Source organism: Notolepis coatsorum (genome assembly GCF_963971535.1).
Source record: "Notolepis coatsorum genome assembly, chromosome: 8".
In the NCBI taxonomy this organism is placed as follows: Eukaryota; Metazoa; Chordata; class Actinopteri; order Aulopiformes; family Paralepididae; genus Notolepis; species Notolepis coatsorum.
The window spans coordinates 66,781,363-66,807,545 of NC_140172.1; the positions used below are offsets into that span (position 1 = coordinate 66,781,363).

Consider the following 26,183-nt stretch of genomic DNA (forward strand, 5'->3'; position numbering starts at 1 on the left):
GGTAAACAGTTACTAGTGTAAACAGTCATATGTACAGTTAGACAGTTACTAACAATCCTATACAGAGTCTCTGATCTCAACAACTTTGACCTTGGAACCACCTTGAACAAGTCTTAGGAGGACTGCAGTGGTTAATGACCTTTTGTTTTGAATCATTTTAGCAAAAGAGGTTTGCTCAGAGTCCAAGTTCTCATTGAAAACGTGTATCCATCCACAGGAGACGATGAGCATTTAGGGGCTGTTCAAAATTAAAAATAAATAAAAAAAGATTTTCAGAGGGGGGCATGCCCTCGGACCCCCCTAGAAGCAGCTGAGCCCCGTTCAAAATCTGGTGAAGACCTGGCGCCTTGGGTAATAAAAACGCATAAATAATCATAAATAACAATAGCCTTGCTGCCAATTAAGCCTACTGTTATAGCCTGAGGCATTACTGAAACGACGTGGCCCGTGGTGCATAGTATTGATTAAAAGTCAGACTAGATAAAAAATCACTCGCTTGTACTGTGGATTCCAAATGGATAAAGGAGGAGTTCGAGACACTCCGTGTTTTCCGCAGACCTTGTCGAAACGCTTTTTCCACAACGTGAGAGTTACGCGGCTATGACTTTTCTTTTTGGTTCATAGTAGTCTAGGGCGGCAACTGTCTCTGGTCTCTAGACCTAAATTTCACCCAGGGAAATGCGCCAATCATTCCAGTTCTGAGTCTGACATAGAAGTGAGAAAGAAGGGATGCATGCATGGTAAGTTTCCCCGCAACAAACCCGAAGCAAGTCATTATCCAATTTGCCAAAAAAAAATCGACAAAAAACAGAACCGGGTTTAACGAAGCCAAACAATGCGAACGCAAATCGCGGATCCAACCACTACGAAGCACAAGTCTGTAACATCATGGATAAGACGCCCAGTGAACCAGCTGAGCACGGAGGGGAGTTAAACGCTGCTGACGCCCGTGTGGAGAGTTGCCCCAATTCTGCCTGCGCCACTATCTCAGAGTCAGACACTGCGAGGGAGCTCTGCAGAGCCGTCTCCGTGTCGCTGGGACTGGCCATGTATTCGAGCGACATAAGCGAACTGGATCTCAACTGTAGTGCACCGTGCGCTTCGGACGACCAAACCCATGGGAATGGATTATTCGCAGTTGCCCCGCTGGATTGTCTCAGGACGGAAACAAGTGTTTCTGATTATTATATCAAGTACCACGATGGCCGCGCGATGCACAAAGAGCAACTGGTGGAAATATTCAAAAGTTCGGAGGATGCTAGAACTCAGCATTACCTCAGCTCCGAGGTCGGAAACATCGCGACCGATCATGATACAACTTCGAAAGTGATAGATCATCTGGGCATGACGCGCGTCGCCCCTTGCCCCTATGGCGCACACGCACTGGTGGTGCCGGACAACTTTGCGCACACAAGCCAAATGGTCTCCGAAAGACCGCCCTCCTCTCTAAACTACTACAAACCCACCGGCCAAGCGAGCTATAGTGGTGGAGGTATGGAGTATGCAGCTTATCTGCAGGAGCAGTGCGGTGTCAAGATCAAAACTGAAGCCGTCAACAATGAATCTGCCGGGACATTCTGGGACACCAATTACAGCTATAATGTCAACGGCAATGCTCCGTTTGGAAGTGCACGGCAGTACATCAACAACACACGCAGCGCGACACCGAGCGCCACGTCCACGTACGAGAGAAGCGCTATGTGTGAGGAGCGGTCCAGCAGTGAGCAGCTGTACCCCGCTGGGATGATGCTGGGGAGGCAGCCCCCCTACCCGAACCCCAGCCACGCCAAACATTACGGTGGTGGCTGGGTGGATCTGTCCTATAACGATGCGAGGTAAACTGGTGTGGTTCTGCAGGTTATACCTGCGTTAAGAACAGGTTTAGAAAATCGTTGCTTTGTTCAATATGTTTTTGTCCCTCCCAAGTCAATTCCCTGAAATTGAGAATAAAGTGAGCCTAAAACTTGAGGTATAGGCTACCCAGAGGGCTCCATTTATGGATTATCTGTGGGGGATGCACCGACGTGAACAAATTGGCCAATAGCCTACAATAACCTAATATATTTTTGATATATCATGTTATGGTCGATAACCGATATTTACCTATATTTTGGTCCATATGTGAAAAGTTCGGTAATCCAAATTTGTTAGGGACCCGACACTAGTTGCCCAAATGGGCTATTGTCATCATGTCCTGCTTCATGGTTGTCTTTAGATTCGTCATTAGGATAATAATGCTATAATACACCATATGAACACGTTGGCCAATACCAATAACACATTTCATGTTGTTATGGTCAATAACCAATATTTACCAGTATCGATATGATTTGGATATAAAATAAAATAAAGTTCCTACGGTAATTCGATTTTGTATACTGAAAGGAATAGGCTACGACGTGAAAACATTGTACAGTGGCAATAATCTGTCTTTACTTCTATTCCTGCAGTCTATTTGATTGCTGTTGTAACAAAACATGTGGCGAGGAAAACAAAAACGTTCATGCACAGCTAGAAAGATATATAATCACTGTTCACATCCACCTAGTTTTGCTTGCCAGACCAATGCCGATACATAAATACAAATCTGCCCATTTTTGCTAATTGACCGATGCTAACAAAATAAAATAAAATGATACTACATTGATAACAGCTAATGTCGAATAACCATGCATATACCGACACAGCAGGTGTCCAGGAGGAGGGCTCGTGACAATCATTGTAAACCAAAACGATTTATTTATTCAGAGCACGTAATACATTATTAGGGTGACATTTAATTGGCATAGTTTGTATCATATTATTAAATATTTTTTTATTGAGACAATTTACACAATCACTATGAATTGAAAATGGGGGACCCTGATGTAAACAAGACAAACGTCTTTCTCTGGTCTGCATAACCCTTAACAATTGTGTGTATTGAGCCGTACTGTATTGTACCCATTCTGCAATCTGTTAAATAAAGTTTTCATTCATTCATTGAGAAATTGAGTGACTTGCGTGCACTATCACATAGCTCTCTCGCTATAGACGAGTACTGTGTTTACATTTGGCTTTTAAACTTTCCCAGGCTCAGCCGCTCAGGCATTTGCGGTTTGGTGTAACTCTTTTACAAGGTGCAAACTGCAAACACAGGGTCTAATTAGGGTCTAATGAGGGTTTGAGCTTTTGACACTTTGCCCATGTCTCTCACAACTTGTGTTAATTGATGTACTTGTTTGCTAAAAACGTATTATTTTAGTCACCGCTCATGTAGTAGGTAGGCTTAATTCTCACGGTAATCAATCTTTTTCTCCATACTGGACAGACCGGAGTTCAACGCAATGGGGGGGGGGGGGGGGGCTGGAAGGTATGAAGCCAGGTATGAATGAATGAATGAATGAATGAATGAATGAATGAATGAATGAATGAAAACTTTATTTAACAGATTGCAGAATGGGTACAATACAGTACGGCTCAATACATACAATTGTTAAGGGGATGCAGACCTGAGAAAGACGTTTGTCTTGTTTCCATCAGGGTCCCCCATTTTCAATTCATATAGACATATATGACATACATGACATACAGATAGTCAGTACTGCTACATCTATACATTTATGACATACCAGATTTGCAAATACAGTACTGTTTGTGATACAGAAGGAGTCAAGAAAAGGGAGTATATACATTTGACGTAGAAACTGTACATTGGAGGTTGGGTGGGGGGGGTTGGGTACATTGGGATATTGACAACCATACTGGGTAATTTACATTGGAGGTGGTTGGGGGGGGGGGGGGGGCGGGGGGCACACTGTATAAACAAGTAACACTGTACATTGAGGGGGGGGGGGAGGAGACACTGTACAAACAAACACAATTGTACATTGAACTATTGACAAAACCATACTAGGTAAATGACTGTACATTGGAGGGGGTTGGAATGATTGGGTTAGGATATTTACAGGGGCCAGTGTTGAATTGCAGTCTCCCGTAGGTGTCCCTTGAGAGAGGTTTTGAAAGTGGGTAGTGATCCACATTCCTTTACAGCTTTGGGTAGGGCGTTCCACATTGATGTGGCATAATTGCGAAACGTGTTTAGTCCCTTATTTGAGCCGAATCTGGGTTTGACATGATTTGTGGAGCTCCCTCTGGTGTTGTGATCGTGGTATTCACTGACCTTTGGGAAGTATTTTGACATGTACATGGGTACCTTGGTCGTGTAGTGTATCTTGTAGACCAGGCCCATTGCAAGTTGTTGTACTCTGTCGTCTACTCTAAGCCATCCTAGGTTGTCGAAGTGGGCAGGGGTGAGGTGGGTTCTAGGAGTAAGGTCAAGCAGTAGTCTGATCAGTTTGTTTTGAGATGTTTGTAATTTTGTTTTTATATATGGACTATGGACATCATGGACTAGGGGTGTAAAGGTACACGTATCCGTACCGAACCGAACAGTTTCAGTGTGTACCGTACCGTACTGAACGGCTGTGTAGTGTACCGAATGAATACAACGGTATGTTAACCACTAACGACCGCCCATCAGGGCTGTTTTTTTCACAATCTAATATAGTTATTATTATTTATTTTATTTGTTTACAAGTCGATTATTAATTTCAATATAGAATATTCGTTGACAGCCCTACAAGTACAATTAGTTACTGCACACTACATCACCCCTGAGTGGAACATGGAAAGCCAAACTTTCCCCCACTGTACCGAAAACTGTACCGAACATTGACTTCGAAACCGAGGTACGTACCGTATGTGTTTTTTGTGTACCGTTTAGGGCTGTCTTAAATGCTTCGAAGCTTCGAACGTTCGATTTCGATGGCACAAGCTTCGAACAATAAAAAAAAAATCGAAGTTTAAAAAAAAAAAAAAAAAAAATCAAAAATTTTTTTTTTTCAACTATTTTTTTTTTACTTCGATTTGTGTGTGTGTGTAGGTGTGTGTGTGTGTGTGTGTGTGTGTGTGTGTGTGAACCAGAGGTGTGGACTCGAGTCACATGACTTGGACTCGAGTCAGACTCGAGTCACGAATTTGATGACTTTGGACTTGACTTGACCAAATCAAAAAAGACTTTGACTTCGACTTTGACTTTAATACCAATGACTTGTGACTTCACTTGGACTTGAGCCTTTTGACTTGAGAAGACTTGATACCTTGGCTTCCCCCATGCCCAAAGATAAGTTATATTAAATACTGAATGGTTCGTTAGTTACTGCGTTATTTTTATGTAGATTGGTAGCGAGCTGGAGCGCAGTTCTCCTCTCCGGTCTGAGACCAATAGGGTCCAGCTGCAGCGCCGGAGAATCCTCTCACTGGGCAATCCTGTGGCAGCCACGAACCTTCTTTCTAAAGAAGCAGCTCGGATGTTCAATCAATCAATCAATCCAATAACACACGCTCGTCGCTCACTTAAAACAGCGCACCTCCCAGCTGCTATATAGAAAGTAGTAGGTTCGTGGCTGCCACAGGCTTGCCCCTTGAGAGGAGTCTCCGGCGCTGCAGCTGGACCCTACTCGCGGAGACACGCTGTGCTGTGGGGTGTTGTTTACTATTTGACCGTCATGGCAGCCCCCACTAGTCGCGTTTTTACAGATGGATATTGTCACAATTTCTCTTTTGTCGAGCACAAAGAAAAGATCGTTTTAGTTAAATGTAATTTGTGTCTTGGCTCAAAGATCATATCTTCTGCCCACTTTGTTTGAAACAATCCGACAGCATCCAATCAATTTGCGCCAGAGAAGAAGTAAGTTACGAATGTTAAGAACAACGGATCCAGTGGGAAATTATACCAAATATTGCTTCGTTTGCTTATAAAAACTATGTGGTGGTCAACAAAAAACGAATTGCAGAAAATCACAGATGGAGACGCAACAACTTCCAACTACATTTGAAGCTGCATAAATAACGGTATGTAACTTGGTTTATAAACAATCAGCAATGTCTTGCTTGATGAAAGCCTAACATTAATGCTGCTGAAAATTGTATCAAATATTGCAGAATGGGTACAATACAGTACAGCTCAATACACACAATTGTTAAGGGGATGCAGGCCAGAGAAAGACTTTCATCTTGTTTACATCAGGGTCCCCCATTTTCAATTCATCATGACACTTATGACAGTACTGTTTTATCAAGACATTTATGACATACAAGTATACAGTACTGTATAAGAGACATAGATCATAAGAAACAGAAATATATACTACATTCGAAGGGGAAGAAACTACATTGAAGGGGGTTGGGGGGGGGGGGGGTGGACATTTACAGGGGCCAGTTTTTAATTGCAGCCACCCGTAGGTGCTATTTGAGAGCGGTTTTGAGGGTAGGGATTTACATTATTTTACGGCTGTGGGTAGGGCGTTCCACATTGTTGTGGCATAATTGCGAAACGTGTTTAGTCCCTTGTTTGAGACTAATCTGGGTTGAACATGATTTGTGGAACATGATGCCGTGTCATTTCAGTACAGATTCTTTATACCCCAAAATTGATAAAGGGTTAAGGTTAGTTGAACCGAGGTCTGCTATTATGGATCATGTGCCTAGACTGTATATACAGGGCAGGCAGACGTTAAATAAATGATTGGTCCAAGTGGGAAGACAATATGTTGGTTATTGTTATCCTATACCTTTAAAATGGATATGGTGATCCTTATTCTTTTTTTTCTCAATATACTCCTGAACTGGTTTTCACGCAGCTCTTGCCGAATTGTATCTAGTTGTAAGACTGATTCTGAATATCATTACATTTATAGAAATTAGATTATGTTTTGCCAACAAGTTGATCATGAAACTTTTTGGTGAAACGCGTATTATGTAAGGGATAATGTATAGCTACGAGGTCATTGTCGCAAAATAATTGACCGACACGTAGTTTAAAATACCGAGCCGCTTCGGCGAGGTGTTTTAAACGTCACTGAAGGTCAATTATTTTGCGACAATGACCGAGTAAAGCTATACATTATCCAGCTTATTACATGGCTAACTTACTAACAATATACCTAATTCATTTGACAAATCGCAGTAGTTCTGTGGCTCTGTCAGCCCAAATAAAGTGATTATTATTATCGCGGGCAGCCTCTGTTCTGGCTCCGCTGTAATCTACACACACTCCGCTGTCAGTGCAGCCGCGGCAGGTGTGTCTGATTTGCTGCACTGATGTGGGCTTGATTGCGAACAGCTGCGCACATCGGTCATTATGGTCCCACAGCGGTCATTATTGAAAAATAATGACCGCTGTCGGGGGGCTATTGACCAATCACAAGCAAGCATTTCGGCGAATGTGAAAACGCCATGTAATAAGACTTGTTTAGGACTCGAAACTTAAAGGTTAGGACTTGGGACTCGACTTGGGACTTGTCAGTCTTGACTTGGGACTCGACTTGGGACTTGCCTGTCTTGACTTGGGACTTGACTCGGGACTTGAGTACCAAGACTTGCGACTGACTTGAGACTTGCAAAACAATGACTTGGTCCCACCTCTGGTGTGAACTACCCATCCCAGTTAGGACAGCCGAATCCCGTCCAATCTTTCGCCGTCGACTAAAGACTCACTTCTTCAACCATTATCTGAAATGATAAAAAAAAAAAAAAAAAATCTAACCATGACTAACCTTACTGTCATGCACTTGTCCTAATAAACTAACCTACACTGTAACACGCAACACTTTGATGAACATTGTTACTCAGCTGATAGAGTTGTACCCTTCTTGCTGTCTTGTCGTACAGAACTTGTAAGTCGCTTTGGATAAAAGCGTCAGCTAAATGACTAAATGTAAGTGTGTGTGTGTGTGTGTGTGTGTAGGTGTGTGTGTGTGTGTGTGCGTGCACCTTGTAGAATTCCACACATAAGAAAGAAAGATACTGGGATGAATAAACAAAATAGGAAATAAAATGTAGAAATGCATGCAATACATAAATAAATATGAATCTCCATATATGAAATATAACATTTAGATAAGGTGCTACTGAGATGTTTTGGTGAGTTCTTTGTTTTTTTGTGGAAGTTGCCCTTAAAAATGCATGAACATTCACTGATAATTGGTCTGTAGTGGAGTCTACAAGGTCTACATTGCCGGACCATGTAGAATCCGGACCTTGTAGACTGACATAATTCTGTGCATAGTTTAGTCTACACAGGCCATATTTCAAATAATCAAAATCTTACTTCATTCATCTTAAACATTCTTGATTTGGGGGATTGGTAGTTCCCATGAAATCTGAAGTTGTTCAAACGACAACAGCGATCCACCTTGAATTAAATCACACAGCCGAGTGAAACCTTGTTGGATGCGTCAGTCACGAAAGGGGCTACTTAATTAATTAATCCAACCCACTTTATTTATAGAGCACATTTAAAAACAACAACGTTTACGAAAGTGCTGTACAAGTCCCACAACATAAGATAAAAAAAATAATTTAAATTTTTTTTCGAAGCTTCGAATTAAAATCGAAGCTCGGCCCCGAAGCTTCGATTGCCAAAAAAAGCTTTGAAGGTCAGCCCTAGTACCGTTACACCCCTATCATGGACCCATGCAAAGGTATGTATATATATTTTTTTACAATACCGTTATCCATAGTAAAAAAAATATATACATATTCTTCAATCAAAATATTGGTTCTTGCAGCAGCATTAAGGTAATAGAAAGCAGAGCATTTAGAATGAAACAGCACCTTGACAACTGTATTACAAGAAGATGACATGAAAAAGATGTCATATCACATTATAATTTGTACTGTCAAAAACCGTTATACCATCAAAATTAAGAAAAATATTGTGATATTATATTTTGGCAATATTGTGCAGTCCTATTTGGGGGACAAATCCACAATCCGAAAATTATTATTTATAGTCGTTTTTATTTTCATTTCCCTGCCACAGAGGAGTGATACTTACTGGTCATCTTGCGTGTAGGCTGTGTTGTTGCTGGTCCATGTTACAGGAAGGCAGAAAGAGAAACATTAGATAAAGAAATTCTATTAAAGGGTAGCTCAACTCAAGCAGTCAGATTGGTTCATAGCTGTGGATAATAATCCTTTGACAGGTTCTACAGCTGTGCTTTGTAATATTGCTACGGTTACAGGTTGGGTAGGAGGATTCATTGAGAGCGGTGATTAATCTTGAGCCGAACTACATGTGCATTAAAGCGATTTTAATGGACACATGCCATTGGTCCAATCAGAAGAGTATTCACCCAGACCATGGTATAATGACCATACCGCAGTCGTGAGCTTATTGCTTAAATAAATGTCAGCCTTTGAACTCCCGTTATGTCGTGGGGCGTAAATGTATGAACCAGAATACGGATGAGGAATTGTCCGCCCAGTCCTTGTGTTGAACTCTAGATGGCGCCTGTCTAGTATGGAGAACAAGGACATACAGATGGGAAGCGCCCCAGACTTTGTCCGCATTGTACTGCACTTAGGTCGCTTTCACACAGGGGCTGTTTGGTCCGGACCTTCGGACCAGAATTCGATAGTCCGGTTTTTCGGGTTTGTGTGAATGCGTGTCGAACTCGGTTCGCGGACCAAACAGGCGAACTCTGGTCCGCCTGAAAACGTCGGTCTCGGTTCGGCTTCATCGAACCAAATGCGAACCAAATATAGGAAGTGATTATTATTACCACTGCTCGCAGCATTCATTCACTGCAAAACAAGCACACTGCATCTATCTCTCTATCTATCTATATATCTATATATCTGTGCATCTTGGGAAGAAGGAAGAAAAAACGCGGCTTATTATATTATTAATAAAACAGCTACTTGTGGGGCACTCATAAAAACACCGTGGTCTACAAGTTGTTTAGCGAGAGGATGGTGGTAATGTGCTTCAATAGAACAATGGATCAATGCCATGTCAAAACTCGCCTCCGCTACGCTGCGATCTGGAGGGCTCGCACTAGTCCACACACAGACACACACACACGCACGCGCGCGCGCGCGCACACACGGGCTCGCAGCCACACACACATTTCCACTGTCCAATAGCCGAGCGCCCTTTTCGACCGCGTGACATTGTTCAGAAGGTCTCGGTCCGCCTCACAGATTTCTATGTGAACGCAGGCGAACCAAATGAAGAATGCAACAATGTTGCAACTTCACCCCCAGAACCGCACCGAGTCCACCAAAACTATATGTGAAAGCGACCTTAGACTGTCATACAGTGGTGTTGAGATGGCCAGCTCTGGGTGCCCTTTGTGCACTGATTGCAGCACAACACACACACATACGCACGCACACCCACGTGATGGAACTAACATTGCACATGCACCCTGATATAGGCCCATTTCACAGGCCCTTTTTATGACACACAGGGTAAACACAGGTGTAGTTAATAACATTAATTAGGGTTCCATTCCATTCAGGTGTGTCAGAACCCTTTAAGTGAGATGGCACGCACAATACCAGGGTCCTGGCTCCAGCAACACCTAAATGGAGCCATAATTAATGTTGTTAATTACACCTGTGCTTGCTTACCCTACAATGACTTGTCAACAGTGATGCCACAGATTACTTGTAAAAATAATCTGATTACTAATTACTCCTTTAAAAAGCAATCTAGTTACTTTACTGATCACTTGATTATCAAAGTAACTTTGAAAGTAACTAGGTTACGAAGTCGTCGTCGTCCCCCCTGCTGCTGCCACAACATAAGAATGACAACAGTTTTTTTTAATTTTTAATAATGCTTTATTGAAAGTGCATAATGTCATAAATCATGATTGGCTTCTCAGACAGAGACGTCATCAGCCATCAGGCCATATAAGGTCACAGCTGTCCACTGCTCAGGCACTCTAGGACAGTGGTTCCCAAACGAAATAAAATAGAAAATGTATATAATATCATTTTAATAAAAAATTAAATTGTAAAACCGTTGTATAATATAAAACATGGTATTATAGTTTGTTATTCTCATGTGTGTGTGGCTGTGTGCGTGCGTGAGTGCACGCCCCATCTCCGGTCTAGCTGACTGTACCCCTGGCTCTCTTATCATCAGCATTATGAGATAGTAACTATAGTAACGTACAGCCACTTGGAAAAGTAACTGTAATCAGATTACTGGCTTGTAAAACGTAACAAGTTAGATTACTATTTACTGAAACAAGTTCAAGTTCAAGTTTCAAGTTTCTTTAATAGTTGTCATACAGAAGTACAGAATACTTTTATACAAAATGCTTCTTACTGTTACGCTCCAGAGACTGTGCAAGACAAGATAAGTATGAAATAAAATAACATAGTATAGCATGTAAATTAGAAGTAAAAAATGAGGTCACAGTGTTCAGTATAGACATATTGTTGGAGCCAAAATGCCCTTCTGTTTATTTAGTTTTATTTTAACTCACGGTGCAGAGGTTTGGCTTTATCAGTCACCATGGCAACCACCACAGCGGGTGGTTACCCATATATACTGATCAGTGGGTGACGAGCCCCAGGTGCGCAAGGGGAATAGCCATACAGTTTTTGACCGTGTCTTGTCGTGTTCGTGTCGATGTGCCGTATAGGTCGGCGTTCAGTGTTATTAGTAAAAAGAGTTTTTGTATATATTTTTTGGTTGATAATGGTCAATAAAAGGATTGGCATATCGAAAATGATACGAGCTCTCTGGACATTGAATTCTTCAAGCACGCGTCTAACTCAAGCCAGCCCACTTGCCCCTCGCAGTAGGCTTATAGGTAAAGGAGTCTACACATATGTACAATGTTCGATGCATAATAGACGTAACTGAGTTACCATATAACAATATACTATGCAGTGTACTAATATACAATACTATATAGTGCAAAGCAGAAATGGGATGAGGTACAATTTAGGTACAATTTACAGTAGGTGTACGAGTTGTAGTGCAAATCCTTTATCAATAAATATAAAGTGTGTTTGTGTGATCTAAAGTGTGGAGAGTGGGTGCTGCAGTGTGTTGTTTGTTTAAGTGAGTGTGTGCGTGTGGGTGTGTGTGCTATGTGCAATTGATGGTTGTTGCATAGTGTTTATTGTTCGTTGAGCAGCCTGATGGCCTGGGGATAGAAGCTTCTTCTGAGTCTTTCTGTGCTCGCCTTAAGACTCCGGTATCGCTTGCCTGACCGCAGCAGTTCAAAGAGGCAGTTGTTCGGGTGGCTGGAGTCCTTGATGATTCTCTTCGCCTTCCCCCTGCACCGCTTGTTGTAAATGTTCTGGAGGGTGGGAAGCCCCCCTCCAATTGTGCGTTCGGCTGAACGTGTCACTCTTTGTAGTCTGCTACGGTCTTGTGCAGTGCTATTCCCAAACCAGGAGGTGATGTTGCCAGTCAGGATGCTCTCTATTGTACATGAGTAGAAGTTCCTAAGGATCTTCTGACTGACTTGGAACTTCCTTAGGCGCCTGAGGAAGTAGAGGCGTTGTCGTGCCTTCTTCACAACACTGTCAATGTGTGTGGTCCATGTCAAGTCCTCGGATATGTGGGCTCCGAGGTACTTGAAACTGTTCACTCTCTCAACCGGTGCCCCGTCGATGCTGAGGGGGCTGTAGTCCTTGACCCCCGACCTCCTGAAGTCCACAATCATCTCTTTTGTTTTGCTGACGTTCAGGGAGAGGCAGTTCTCCTGACACCACTGTGACAGATTCTCTACCTCTTCCAGGTAGGCCCTCTCGTCGTTGGCAGAGATCAGGCCCACCACTACTATGTCATCAGCAAATTTGATCAGATTAGAGTAACTAGTTACTGGCATCCAGGGCCGCCTGGGAGAAATGCAAGGCCCTGTGCGAGATTTAAACGCGAGGCCCCCCCCCCCCCCCCACCCCAAAAGGTAATTTTTTTTCTTTTCTTTTTTTTCATACAGTCAACATATTCTTAAATAATAGCGCTGCCCGAGGCTGGGCATGATACAGTCAACATATAGCAAGAGAGAGAGCGAGAGAGAGCTCCCGTTCTACAGTCAATATACAGTGTACAGAGAGAGAGAGAGACACATTGGAAAGAAATTGAAATGCTATTTGGCCCTAAACAGAGAGTACACAGTGGCAGAATAACTGAGCACTGTGACTGAAGATCCTTGACTAGGTACAGACTCAGCGAGCACAGCCTAGCCATCGAGAAAGGCCGCCATAGGCAGACTGTGTGTGTTAGAAAGAGAGAGAGAGAGAGAGAGAGCATGTGTGTTTGTGTGTTAGAGAGAGAGAGCATGTCTGTGTGTCGTGTGTGTGTTAGAGAGAGAGCATGTATGAGAGAGAGATAAGCAAAGATGAGCCCCTAAAGGATATTCAACTTTTAATGGAAGAACAAAACAGAAGGAAAAGATAACTTCACAAAGGCAACATGAATATACATAGATCCAAAAGGACAAAGATCAACACTTAAATCCAAAGAGAAGAGGGTCTATACCAGAGAAAACAAAGTAGCAAGGAGCCAAGGGCCGACATCAGCTAAATAGGCTGCAAATAGAGTAGCCAGGTACTGACACCAGGCCACACACAGCTTTGGCCAACGCTACCCAAGCTACAGAAACGACCAAGACAATTCACACACAGCACATGTCGTATCTCCAAATGTTGTGAGGTAACATGTGTTTTGCCTGGAAAAAAACATTGTTATTAACAAAACATTCTGGAGGGGAAGGAAGGAAGGAAGAGTGGGGTAATGTCCAATGGACATCTTACCTGCACCAAGGAACGCAGGGCGAAAGGCCGCAACACAGGTCTCCATATTGACGAAAGGCCTCTCGCTGGCGGGACAAAAAGAAGCTATGGCCGGAGCCTTGTCATGGTGCAGGCCCGACTACATCTTCTGTCAAAGATGATGTCGTAGTCAGAGTGCCAGGGCCCCCTGCTATTCTCACGGCTAATGTCAATGGTCGTAGCACAAGCTAACAGCTAACTCTAGGCTAACTGATAGCATCAAACTAACGTTCCCAGCCGAGCGCAGCCGGCAGCTAACGTCGTAGCTAAACAGCTAACTGGCTAACAGTTAGCTCAACCCGGCTATCGCTAACCATTAGCTAACGCAGAAGCAAGCTATGCGGCTACCACTGAAAAACTGTACAACGTGAGAAAAGCAATACAGGCCAACACTTCAGACAGCCGCTGTGTTTTCCTCTTCTCATACGAAGAGAGAAGGGAAAAAGAAGGCAATACACGTCCCACTACAGAGTGGTGTTTACCATAGCGGTGCCGGCAACAAGTCCAGGCCACACACCGTTAGCTACTAGTACTACAACAGCTAGTCGGCCCGTTTGGAGAGAGAGAGAGAGAGAGAGAGATATCCACGGCGGGAATAGAATAGAGTGCATTAAAAACTCACCAAACGTCCAAGAGGATGGAGACAACCGCGTGGAGTTGACGAAGTTCATCTGCCGAACGACCATCCTCTTCATCTTGGCATAACAATGCTGCACGCGCTGTCTCTAGGTTAGCTAACGCTAGTTAGCCTTTAGCTAAGCTAGCTACTAGCCGACATCATCATGGCTATATCCCGACTGAACCACACCGTTAGCACTCAATATTATAACGTAGCTAAAGCTAACTAGCTGTCCCTGTCTTTAGCCGGGATGGCTAGCCTGACTGAACTGTCTAACATGCAACAACTTTCATCTTCAGTCCATCTGCCGAACGATGTCTTCTTCATCTTGGCTGGCATAACCTCCAATGCTGCACGCGCGAAATAGTCAGACGCTAGTGATGGGTCGGTTCATAAGAGCCGATCCATTGCCGTGAGCGTGAGTCGAATCGCTCACGTCTGGCAATGAGTCGGTTCACGCCCCCCCCCCCCCCCCCCCCCCCCGGCACGCACACAGACACACACAATGAACTCAACAGACGCTACCTTACCTGTAACCCCTCCCCTCATTGAAACCAATTCTGCTGCCTGCAGAGCCTCAGAGCTGCCTGCAGAGCCTCAAAGCCAGGAACAAGTCAGACACATTCTACAAACGTGTCTAATGTGAAATATATAAGCATATAAGCGAAACTAGATTTTAGGTCTGTGATGAAAAAGGGCCTCGCGGGAAGGGGGGCCTCGCAAAAAATAAAAAAATAATAAATAATTTTTTTTTTTTTTTTGTGCGAGGCCCCCCTTCCCGCAAGGCCCTGTGCGACCGCACTGCTCGCACACCCCCTGATGCGGCCCTGCTGGCATCACTGCTTGTCAAAATGGCTGCTGTGATAAGGACCTAAATAGAAAAACACACCTTGGATCACCAAATAAGCAATAGTGAACTGAAATACTTGGAACAAGGCAAAAAGCAAACCTATGAACATAGGTTCACGTTTGCTTCTGTGTTATTGTGTAGGATCAGGCATGCGTTGTTCATGGGACGGGGTTGCACTCCGTGCAAGCCCACATAAGTACTCGCTATTTGCATATCAATAGCGCCGGTCGTCAGGTGTGTTAAATACGTTCTCAGATACATTCACACCTAACTTTTTGTGAATGACATGTGTTACATTCCATTCGTAGAGGCAATTAGGAACTGTCTGTAGTCTGCTGCTCAAGCAAGGGGACATTTATGGGCATTCGCGGGAGCGCGCGTGCACGTGGCACCATTAGGTGCGTGCAATCCCAGTTGATTTCAATAACGCACCACTGTGTAGGATCCCTTCTCGTCCGTGGTTTTCTGTTTCTACCTGACTTTTGGATTTTGGACTTTGGTTTATCGGCACTTCTGATTGAGTATGTCCGTGGAAGGGAGAGCCTGTCTGAAGACAGTATGCATTTGGTAGCGTCTGTATGTGGGTGATTGTGTGTGTCAATCGGTGCAATATCTTGCAAACTATGGGGCTGATCAGCGTGTGCTTTGGCGCAGAAACCAAACCTATGCTATTGTGTTCATCTTTTTCTTTTGTAATCAAATATTTTTCTAATTTCACATGAAACAAGACATCACAAGACTGTAATAATAATAATGATGAGGGGATAACAAACAGAATAAGACAATAAGACATGACAATTAAATGAAATCAAATAATTGTAATAATAAATTCTTGAAATATATTAACACTTTGACTGCCGGGACACGTCTTTTCACGTCTTTGCTGGCCATGCTAAAGTTGCCGGGGGACGCTGTACAGCGTCCTTATATCAATATTTCAAAAATCTGCGATCGGATTCATATTCCCCCTCCGCTGGCCTGAGATCCACCAGCAGGACCCACTGAGCTCTCTGGCGGTTCAGGAGCGCCATCTGGTGGCCGATCGGCGCAATCGCTTTAACAGGATGTTGAATAGAGGTTGTCATGACGACCGTAGTACTTCCGGGCGCTCGCTATGGTTCATGGGACTCTGGCTCGTCACGCTACACGGTGATCGATTGGCAATAACTCGATAAACAACATGATTTGGACGTATATACCATTATACAAGCTGGAGATGGACCGGGTAAAAATATATCCCATAATGATAAAATTTCTACTCGACGATGATCGCCCAACGGCGCGCGGAGACTGGGGTGAGTTTTAGCGTGTAACGTTACCGTCTTAGATACTAACTGCTATTATCAACATTTGACCCACATTAGATGATTGGTATAACGCTGCCCACGGAATTATAAACGCCCCCTCGCCCATCCGGTCAACATCAGATGACGTGTAGTAACTTCTAGAAGTACGTCTAGTTGGAATTTTTTATATTGCGCTGATTGCCATCAAACTGTATTTCATCATCAATATAATGCATTTGGGGCTATATATCACGTTCTGGAGAAAGCTGCAGAAAGAGATGAAAACATACTTATACATTAGACCTTACTTTACTATGAATATGTGAATGAAAAAGTTTAACGTTGCTACACAATGAACAATACATATAGGACTTTGAATGGGCCCTAATAATGGCAATGTAGCAATAGAATTAAAAAAGTTATAGCCCTGCAAAGAAGGGGACTTTCTCCATAGACAAATAGCGCTGGCAATCTATGGTATATCATTAATTTAACCCAAGGCAACCAAAGTGTTAAAAAAAAAATATATATATATATATATATCCAGGTGTAGCTCAGCAGACCAGAACATCATGCATCAATAACATTTCCGACTTCCCGAGACCCCGAACCAGGGGCCCCGCCAGCCCAAGGCCGTGACCATCAATACTGGAAATCGCAGTTTGGACAATTGGAATATTCTTTTTGGAATACCCCTGATCAAAGGTAAGGACTATCTGACGTCAACTCCACCTTGATCCTACAATGATTTCATATCGATCCAGCAGATCAACATGTGTGGTGTTCAAAACTAATGCCGTTACTGGCGATCAAAGCATAAAAAAACGACCCCCCCCCCCCCCCCCCCTTTCATGCATTCATGATGAAACATAATACCTATTATATACATTTGATTTGGAAATAGTAGCGTGTCCAGGCGAGAAACGCCAACGTGTATAGCAGAATTCACGTGGCGCCCTATAATTCAGCTTTTCAGGAATTAGCCCGGATCACTCCTAAACTATACAATATTCACCAATACAATATTTTCTCTTTTTTGCATGTTTGACGGGAGAAAGTCACTGTCAAATGACCATAGTATTGTCTCCATAGTCCATAGCTATAATATAGAATATAGATATAGCTCTACAAGCATAGTGACGCACAGTGAAAATAGGCTATGGAAATGGATCCACTATTGATAGAGTCACTGAATATAAATATCTTGGTATTTGGATTGATGAAAAAGTTACTTTTAAATACTGCATAGCCATTCTCACTAGCAATGTGAGTTTTGGATTATGGTGATGTAATTTATAGAAATTAGGGATGTCCGATATTATCGGCCTACCGATATTATCGGCCGATATTAGCATAAAAATGTGATATTGGAAAATATCGGTATCGGTTTTCAAAAAATAAATTAAAAAAGAAACATTATTATTTTTACATTTAATTAACCTTTATTTACCCAGGCAAGCAAGTAAGAACAAATTATTATTTTATTTATTGTCAAAGTATGCATAATGTTGTGTTATTACACGACAATATATATGTAATGTTAATTACCTGAAATTATTCCGTTTTTTGGGGGGGGGAAACCCTGCATATATTGGTATCGGTTGATATCGGTTGATATTGGTATGGGAAATTAAGAGTTGGACAGTATCGGTATATCGTTATCGGTAAAAAAGCCAATATCGAGCATCCCTAATAGAAATGCTTCCACTTTTTTATCCCTAGACACAGTCTATCTGTTCTTAGATTCATTACTGGTGATAGTTACGGCACTCATCGTTACATCCTATATGATAAGGTGGGTTGGTCCACTAAAGGACATTGCACGGATGAGCAGACACGCCCATTATGTGTGGAGTTTTCCTTTGTGCATTTGGCTCGTGGAGCAGTGTGCACTCCTGACAGGCTGTTGGCAGATATCAGGAAGTGGACAAATAACACAGGAATGAGGCATAGACACAAAATACAAATTAAGCATTCAATCAGCATTGCATCCGGTGCAATTGGCGCATATTTAAATGAGGTAATATGGGCGGAACATGTCCCCTTTCTATGTAAATCTGCTCGGTATCCACAATGGCCGCCGCCAATTGCACCGACCAGTTAACGCGACGCACCTGCTGTCTTCACAGACGTGGTGGTAAATAAGCGCAGATCCCTAAGCGCTATAAAGAGGCATCATACCAGCGTCACGATTCTGCCTCCACCATGCTTTACAGTAGGGATGGTGGTCTTTGTTATGTGCTATATTGAGTTTTCACCAAATGTAACACAAAGTTACGTTAAAGGTTCTATCTTGGTTTTTGCCTGACCTCAACACTTTTTGCCATAAGGACTTCAAAATCTTCAGAGTGTTTTTTACATACCTCAAAGTGGACTGAATGGGGAGTTTTTTTTTGTAGTGGCTCTGGCTCCCTTGTTGCCACCCTGCCTGCAATCGTTGGCACATGCCCTTTGCCACTTTGCCATAAAGCGTCTGTAGTCCCTTTGTAGTTGCCAGTGGGATCTTGGTGGCCTCTCTAATCAGACATGGCTTGATCTGGGCAAGATGTTGCCATATCTTTTCCAGTTCTTAATGATAGTCTTTACTGTGCTGCAAGGGATATTCAAGGGCTTTGAAATATGCCTTTCCAGAGTTATTTTGAAAGCTCCTTGTTCATAGTGGATTTTCAGCAGTGAGATCCTCTGGGAATAGCTGATTTTATTCAGAAATAATCACTACAATTCAACACAGGTGGAGGCCTATTATCCTGATGTGTGATCTGAAAGATGATGGGTTACCCCAGAGCTAATTTAAAATGACTATTATACACTTAATCAATTTCAGTTAATACAGTTTTAAAGATCCCCTCCACTAAATTTTTTTTTAAAGATTAACTCCTGTTATCTGACTATACAGATTGTGCAGAACTTGTCACTAGAGCACATTCTTCACATTCTTCCCCTGGAGAGGGAGCACTTCTCTGTACTTCCCTGAAATATGAGTTGCATGTGTGATGTCACTAATAGGTCAAACCTCTCATGGTCCAATAATATGGTAGCTTGCCACAGCGTACACAAAAAGCCAAATAGGTATTGACATGTCTTGAAAGAATAATAAGCTACCAACTGGGAATTCTTGCTAAATATCAATGGATGCTTGTTGGTGTTTTTGTCAAGTATATTGAACAATTTATTGAAAATATAAGTACATTTTAATGGTTTAAAATCGATCTGGAGGGGATTGTTCAGATACAGTATGTAGGGATTATTTTTCCACTTGGAGGTTGTAGGCTACACTATGTAAATTAAGGTAATAAAGAATAGGTAGGTCAGAGAACCCATTATAAAAAGAAAAAAAAACGTACCATGTTTAAAAATTGGTCCTGTGTGCCCTATACTTCCTGGAACACTATACTGTACTTCCTGGAACACTAAAAGGAAACTATAAAAGAAGGAAGGGTCACTGTGTAGTATGTGTACGCATACAAGTGTGGAAACTTTCAGTTCGGCCGACATTGAGTTGAATGGGATCAGTCGTCTCCTCGTTTATGACCATGTCATTTAAATAGGTTATTCATCATCAACCTTTATTTATTCTCGAAATTACAATTGAGGTCACCCTCATTTTCAATGTAGTCGAGACTTTCGAGACTTTACAGACATTTCAATGCACACATTTCTACAATATAACAATAATAAATATTAATAGCTATCTACAATCTACATAGTACTCTCAGTCCAGAGCGCACCACAGCAATTAGTATAAAAATTAACATGGGCATAAAATCAGCACAAAAAATAAAACATAAGAATAGGTATAAAAGACAATAAAAGTAGTGTAATGTAGACGTGCAGATTTAAGAATAGGCATAAAATAAGTACAATAGTATAATGTTGCTCGAAGGCATGTGAACCCCCCCGGAACAGTCAGTCCCCCGAACACCTCACACATCAATCCCTACCACATCCCCATCCAAGACACACCCCCCAATAAAGCACGCCATGACCGAAGGAAAACACAAACAGCCTGCGCGCCACTCACACTGCTATGCACGGCGATGGGAATGCCAACCCCACGGGCCGCTCCATCTACCCCAGCCCCGGCGCCTCCGCCACCACAAGGAAAACCAGTGAACACCACGCCCCCACCCCCAAACTCCACAGAGGAATGACAGGCCACGCGCCCCAGGACCCGCAGCCACGCCAAAGGAGACACAACTCCACACACTCACACATTAACTCGGATGTCAGAATCATTGGCAATGTGTTGGATTGTTAACTAGCTAACGTTTGATATTGGTTGATATATATATATTAGAGGTGGGCATAGATTAATTTTTTTAATCTAGATTAATCTATCTGCAATCCTTAAAATGGCTAAAAAAAAAAAAAAAAACTGCCGAAGGCATTCAAAATATGTGTGTTCTACCCAAATAATGACCAGAAGTAAGTCCTTACTTTTTCTTTCCTCCTTATGTTTCTCAGGCCAGGTGGCCCATTACACCATGAGCCCATCTCCCGTTTCCAAAATGCATTACAGACTGTTTGAAAAAGCTGTTTTGCTATGATAATTGGTAATGAAATATCAAAATAATGTTCAATAAGATGTACTTGTGTTTAATAAGTTGTTTTATTCAGAAGTTAACACAAATACATAATATTACCAGTACAGTACAGTATCTAGCACACTCTCAGGAGCAAAACAGAAAGAATCATTTCAAACTTGAACTATGTGACATGGCTTGAATCAACTGCTCCAGTGGAGTTGCTCAGTGGCCAATGGTGTCAACTGTGGTTGTACTGGGCAGCTCCCAGGTGTGAATGGAAAAGAACATCTGTGCTCAGCGAACCTACCCTGGGTAAATAAAGGTAAAAAAAAAAAAGTAAAAAAAAAAAAAAAAATTAGATTAATGCGTTACGGTAATTATATTATCGCGCGATACTAGTATAGCGTTAACGCAGCACGTTAACGCCGTTAACGGCCCAGCTCTAATATATATATATATGTGTAACGGTTGTGATATCGTCACCTTAAACTTCGATGCCCCGAGGGAGTTTCGAACCCGTGGTCTGCTGCACCACGGGTCGACAGCACAGACCACTATACCAAGAGGTGAATTCACTCCTTGGCAATGTGTCTGTGTCTTTTAAGGGAGAGAGTGAGTTTAACCCATAGTACCGCTACTCGCCACAGTCACTTCACAACATCTGAAGTCCATCGTGACTCGCAGTACCATCCATTACATATATATATATTAGGGCTGTCAGTTTATCGCGTTAATTAGATTAATTAATTAGACAGCAAATTATCGCGTTATGAAATTTAACTAAAAATGTATTACAAAAAGAATATATATATATATTTATAAATATTTTTTTATCTCATTCATTCCATAAGAACGTAGAATACACATTTACAGACTTTCTTTTTTATATGGTCCATTTGCATGTTCTTGGTATCTGATTTTAGGGACATCTATGGATCTCAGGGAATGTATTCCCAGTGTCAGAAATACTGTGTCTGTTACTAGGCTTGAGTAAATTGTAATGAACCAAATGAGAATATCAATAATTTTTTTTTATCTTTGACTGTGAATAATACTATGCTCAAATTGACCAGACCTAAAAAATCTAAGCAAATTAATAGATGGAAGATGATTAAACAGAAGGTTTTGTAGATACAGTACTGAATTCTGCCATCCGGACACATGTAATTTGAAATATGATTATAGAATAAAGAATATCGGGCATAAAATGGTTATGCGATTAAAATGCGATTAATTAGATTAATTAATTACAAATCCTGTAATTAATTAGATTATTTTTTTTAATCGCCTGACAGCACTAATATATATATATATATGATGTATATTTCCTCAGATCTGTAATTTTACAGAAATTGTAATACTCACACTTCAATAGAACTGGCACCAATGTCTGGCACCAATGATGACAAACCTGTAAGATGTTTTGTAACAATGTTTCGATTTCCACAGGCTCTGCAAATGTAAGCACCCCCCCAACATGGATATTAGTGCACCTTAACACTTTGAATGCCCAGCAGGGGGCGCACATTTAGTGCTTGAATGCCCACCATCCGCTTCAATGTTAACGTTAATATCGCCTAATCTATGTTTTAAATGTGTCTAATCTGCCCGTCGCCCATCAATGACTCATTTTCCAGTCAACATTGTCGAAGCGGATTGTTTTTTTATTGGTTCATTTCCGTTTTATAGCATTTTGAAAAGCCCTCGTTTTCAAGAGAAAAAAAAAGAATCCCGGATAAACGCTGATGTACTGTAATATTCTAGAACGTTGTCATTTTTCGGCCTATTTATGAATCGTTTTCAAATAAACGCTAGATTATCGATAGTATATGTGTACGTATGCATGCTGGTGCCGCAAGCTGTAAATCGATTCTCTTATTTCGTGATCACTCGCACAGTCAAAACAGCCATATTGTGAGGATTGGCCCATTTCCGCCACACGCTTCAAGGTACTGTGAGGAGGATTGGCTCATTGCCACCACACGCTTCTAGGTCAATTACCAATTGCTGTCACGCACCTGTCGTTTGTTTGTAATCAGCGCTCCAGAGCCCTTCATATACTCTGGGCTTTCTGTCAATCGTTGTCGGGTCGTTTTGGATTACCACTGCTGCTGCCTGTTCCCCCCGTTGTTGTACCTCGTCTGTTTTTCTTCAGGACGTCTATGGAAGTCGCCGCTGTTGTGTTTCTCTATCATCCGTTGGAGCTGTGCCTCGTTGCCCGCTTTGCGCATTTGCGCTTTGGTGAGTTTTTGGAACGAACCTTTTGGATTCTCTGTTTCTGTGTGTTTGGATAACACTGAAGATTTGCCGTTTTTGTTTTGTACTGGACTCAGCTAAACTTGTGTGTTGGTAACACTGAAGATTAAGTCACGTGTGATTGTACTGGACTCAGCTAAGGAGGACTGGACTGCCTCTGTATTCCGTTGGCTTGTTTATTGACCACTCTATCTCTCTCTCCGTTCCTCCCCGAGTTGGATCCTGGAGTAGCTGCAGAGCCGCAGAGGCAGTGGCGCTACGCCGCTTCACCATCTCAATACCGGGACGATCTGCAGAGCCTCAGACAACTCTGCCAAGAACATTCTCCCCTTTGTTGTTCTTATTGTTATTTCGCTCATTCCTGTTTCAGAAATAAATACGCCCTAGTCTTTGGCTAACTCTGAACTACCTGTCTGTGCCGTGCTGTTGGGGTCGGTTTCAAACCATAACATTACGACCCGACCATGACAACCCCAGCCGACACAGACAGAGTTAGGGCAGCGTTGGCGGTCCAGATCGAATTGACCAACGACCACAGCCTACAGTTAGGTGCGGCTGCGGCTGCTGTGCAGGACCTCCGGGCCCAGGTCCAGCTTATTCTGGATTGCCTTGACACTCTGGCCACCCGGCAGACTACCCAGGGTAATCAGCAGGCTGTTATTCTGCACCAGCTACAGGCTCTCAGTGCAGCATTTAACACCCTGTTTTTAACCCCACCTGTCCCAGGAGTCTCAGCCAGATCACCACCCACAGCACCTCGGGAGCTCCGTCTCTCCGAACCACGTTTGTTCGAGGGTAACTTCGAGGATTGTGCCACATTCATCATGCAATGTGAGTTGGTTTTCCTTCACCAACCCAGCCGATTTTCGTCAGAGGGAGCCCGAGTAGCTTACATGACTAACCTGCTCACAGGCCGAGCAGCACAGTGGGTCACTGCTTCCTGGTCTATGAGGGCCGATTTTTGTTTCTCCTACCCAGACTTCGTGGTAGAGCTCCAAAGGGTTTTCCACCACCCAGCTCGTGGCCAGGACCCGGGAGCTCGGCTGGGCACCTTCCGGCAGGGCAGTGGCAGTGTCACCGACTACGCGCTGGAGTTCAGACTGGCCGCAACCGAGAGCGGTTGGAATGATCGGGCGCTTCATCTCACCTTCCTGAAGGGGCTCAACGACACTGTAAGGGACCAGCTTGCGACCCAAGAGGAGCCCGATTCTCTCGAGGGCCTAATCAGCCTCGCTATCCGCATCGACGGATGCCTCCGGGAGAGAAGGCGTGAGAGAGCACGACTGGGACCCCCAGACGTTCCCCAGACCCCCCGTCCTCGTGACCGTTCTGCTGACCGTCCTGCCCCCTCCGTGACTGGTGGTTTTTTTTCGCTCCCGAGCTGTGACCGAGGAGGAACCCATGCAGCTGGGACGCACCCGCTTTAGCCCGGCCGAACGGGAGTCCAGGCTCTGGTCAGGCCTTTGTCTCTACTGCGGCCGGGATGGACACTGTATCTCCAATTGCCCTACCCGGCCAAGAGGACCAGGCTCGCCAGGACCCCGGGAGATCCTGGTGAGCCGTTTTTCCTGTTCCCACACCCGTGTACCACCTAACCGTCTGACGAGCGTCACCCTAGCCTGGGCGGACCAGCGGGCGACGGTGGGTGCACTTATTGACTCTGGTGCTGATGGGAGTTTCCTGGACGTTGAGTTTGCCACCCGGGCCAACATTCCACTTGAGGACCTCGAGAGGCCCTTGGAGGTTTTCGCGCTGGATCATCACCGCCTGGCTGACATCACTCAGCGCACCTGTCCTGTCCTCCTCACCGTTGCTGGTAACCACGTTGAGAGACGTTTTTATTACCAGATCCTCTCTTGTCCCAGTAGTCCTGGGTCGGCCCTGGCTCGCGCTGCATGAGCCCCACATCGCCTGGTCCTCCGGCACCATCAGGGGGTGGAGCTCCTCCTGTCATGCCCAGTGTCTTCAGGCGGCGTCCAGTCCTTCGCCCCGGGGTTCCCCTTGTGTCCCTGTCTCCAGCCCCCTCACCGGGCCCCTGTCTCCGTCTCCGGCCCCCCTCGCCGGTTCCCTGTCCCTGTCTCCAGCCCCCCTCACGGGTCCCTGTCCCCGTCTCCAGCCCCCCTCACCGGTCCTCTGTCCCCGTCCCCGGTCCCCCTTTCCGGGCCTCTGTCTCTGTCCCCCTCTCCAGTGCCCCTGATCACCGGCTTCCTTCGGTCCCATCCGGGCAAGCCGAGGCGGGGTAGGTCGCCGGGTGGCTCCCGTGGAGGGGGGGGTACTGTGAGGATTGTCCCATTTCCGCCACACGCTTCAAGGTACTGTGAGGAGGATTGGCTCATTGCCGCCACACGCTTCTAGGTCAATTACCAATTGCCGTCACGCACCTGTCGTTTGTTTGTAATCAGCGCTCCAGAGCCCTTCATATACTCTGGGCTTTCTGTCAATCGTTGTCGGGTCGTTTTGGATTACCACTGCTGCTGCCTGTTCCCCCCGTTGTTGTACCTCGTCTGTTTTTCTTCAGGACGTCTATGGAAGTCGCCGCTGTTGTGTTTCTCTATCATCCGTTGGAGCTGTGCCTCGTTGCCCGCTTTGCGCATTTGCGCTTTGGTGAGTTTTTGGAACGAACCTTTTGGATTCTCTGTTTCTGTGTGTTTGGATAACACTGAAGATTTGCCGTTTTTGTTTTGTACTGGACTCAGCTAAACTTGTGTGTTGGTAACACTGAAGATTAAGTCACGTGTGATTGTACTGGACTCAGCTAAGGAGGACTGGACTGCCTCTGTATTCCGTTGGCTTGTTTATTGACCACTCTCTCTCTCTCTCCGTTCCTCCCCGAGTTGGATCCTGGAGTAGCTGCAGAGCCGCAGAAGCAGTGGCGCTACGCCGCTTCACCATCTCAATACCGGGACGATCTGCAGAGCCGCAGACAACTCTGCCAAGAACATTCTCCCCTTTGTTGTTCTTATTGTTATTTCGCTCATTCCTGTTTCAGAAATAAATACGCCCTAGTCTTTGGC

The 26,183-nt window shown here is 43.8% G+C and overlaps 1 protein-coding gene across 1 annotated transcript in view; it reads left to right on the forward strand.

Annotated features, from left to right (window-relative positions):
* Window positions 1-691: 691 nt before the first annotated feature.
* Window positions 692-26,183, forward strand: part of ar (androgen receptor) — a 224,294-nt gene continuing 198,802 nt past the window's right edge. Inside the window, exon 1 of the mRNA XM_084319697.1 lies at window positions 692-1,835. Within this exon, the coding sequence (XP_084175823.1) occupies window positions 889-1,835 (947 nt within the window). The 5' untranslated portion in view covers window positions 692-888. The remainder of the gene's footprint in view (window positions 1,836-26,183) is intronic.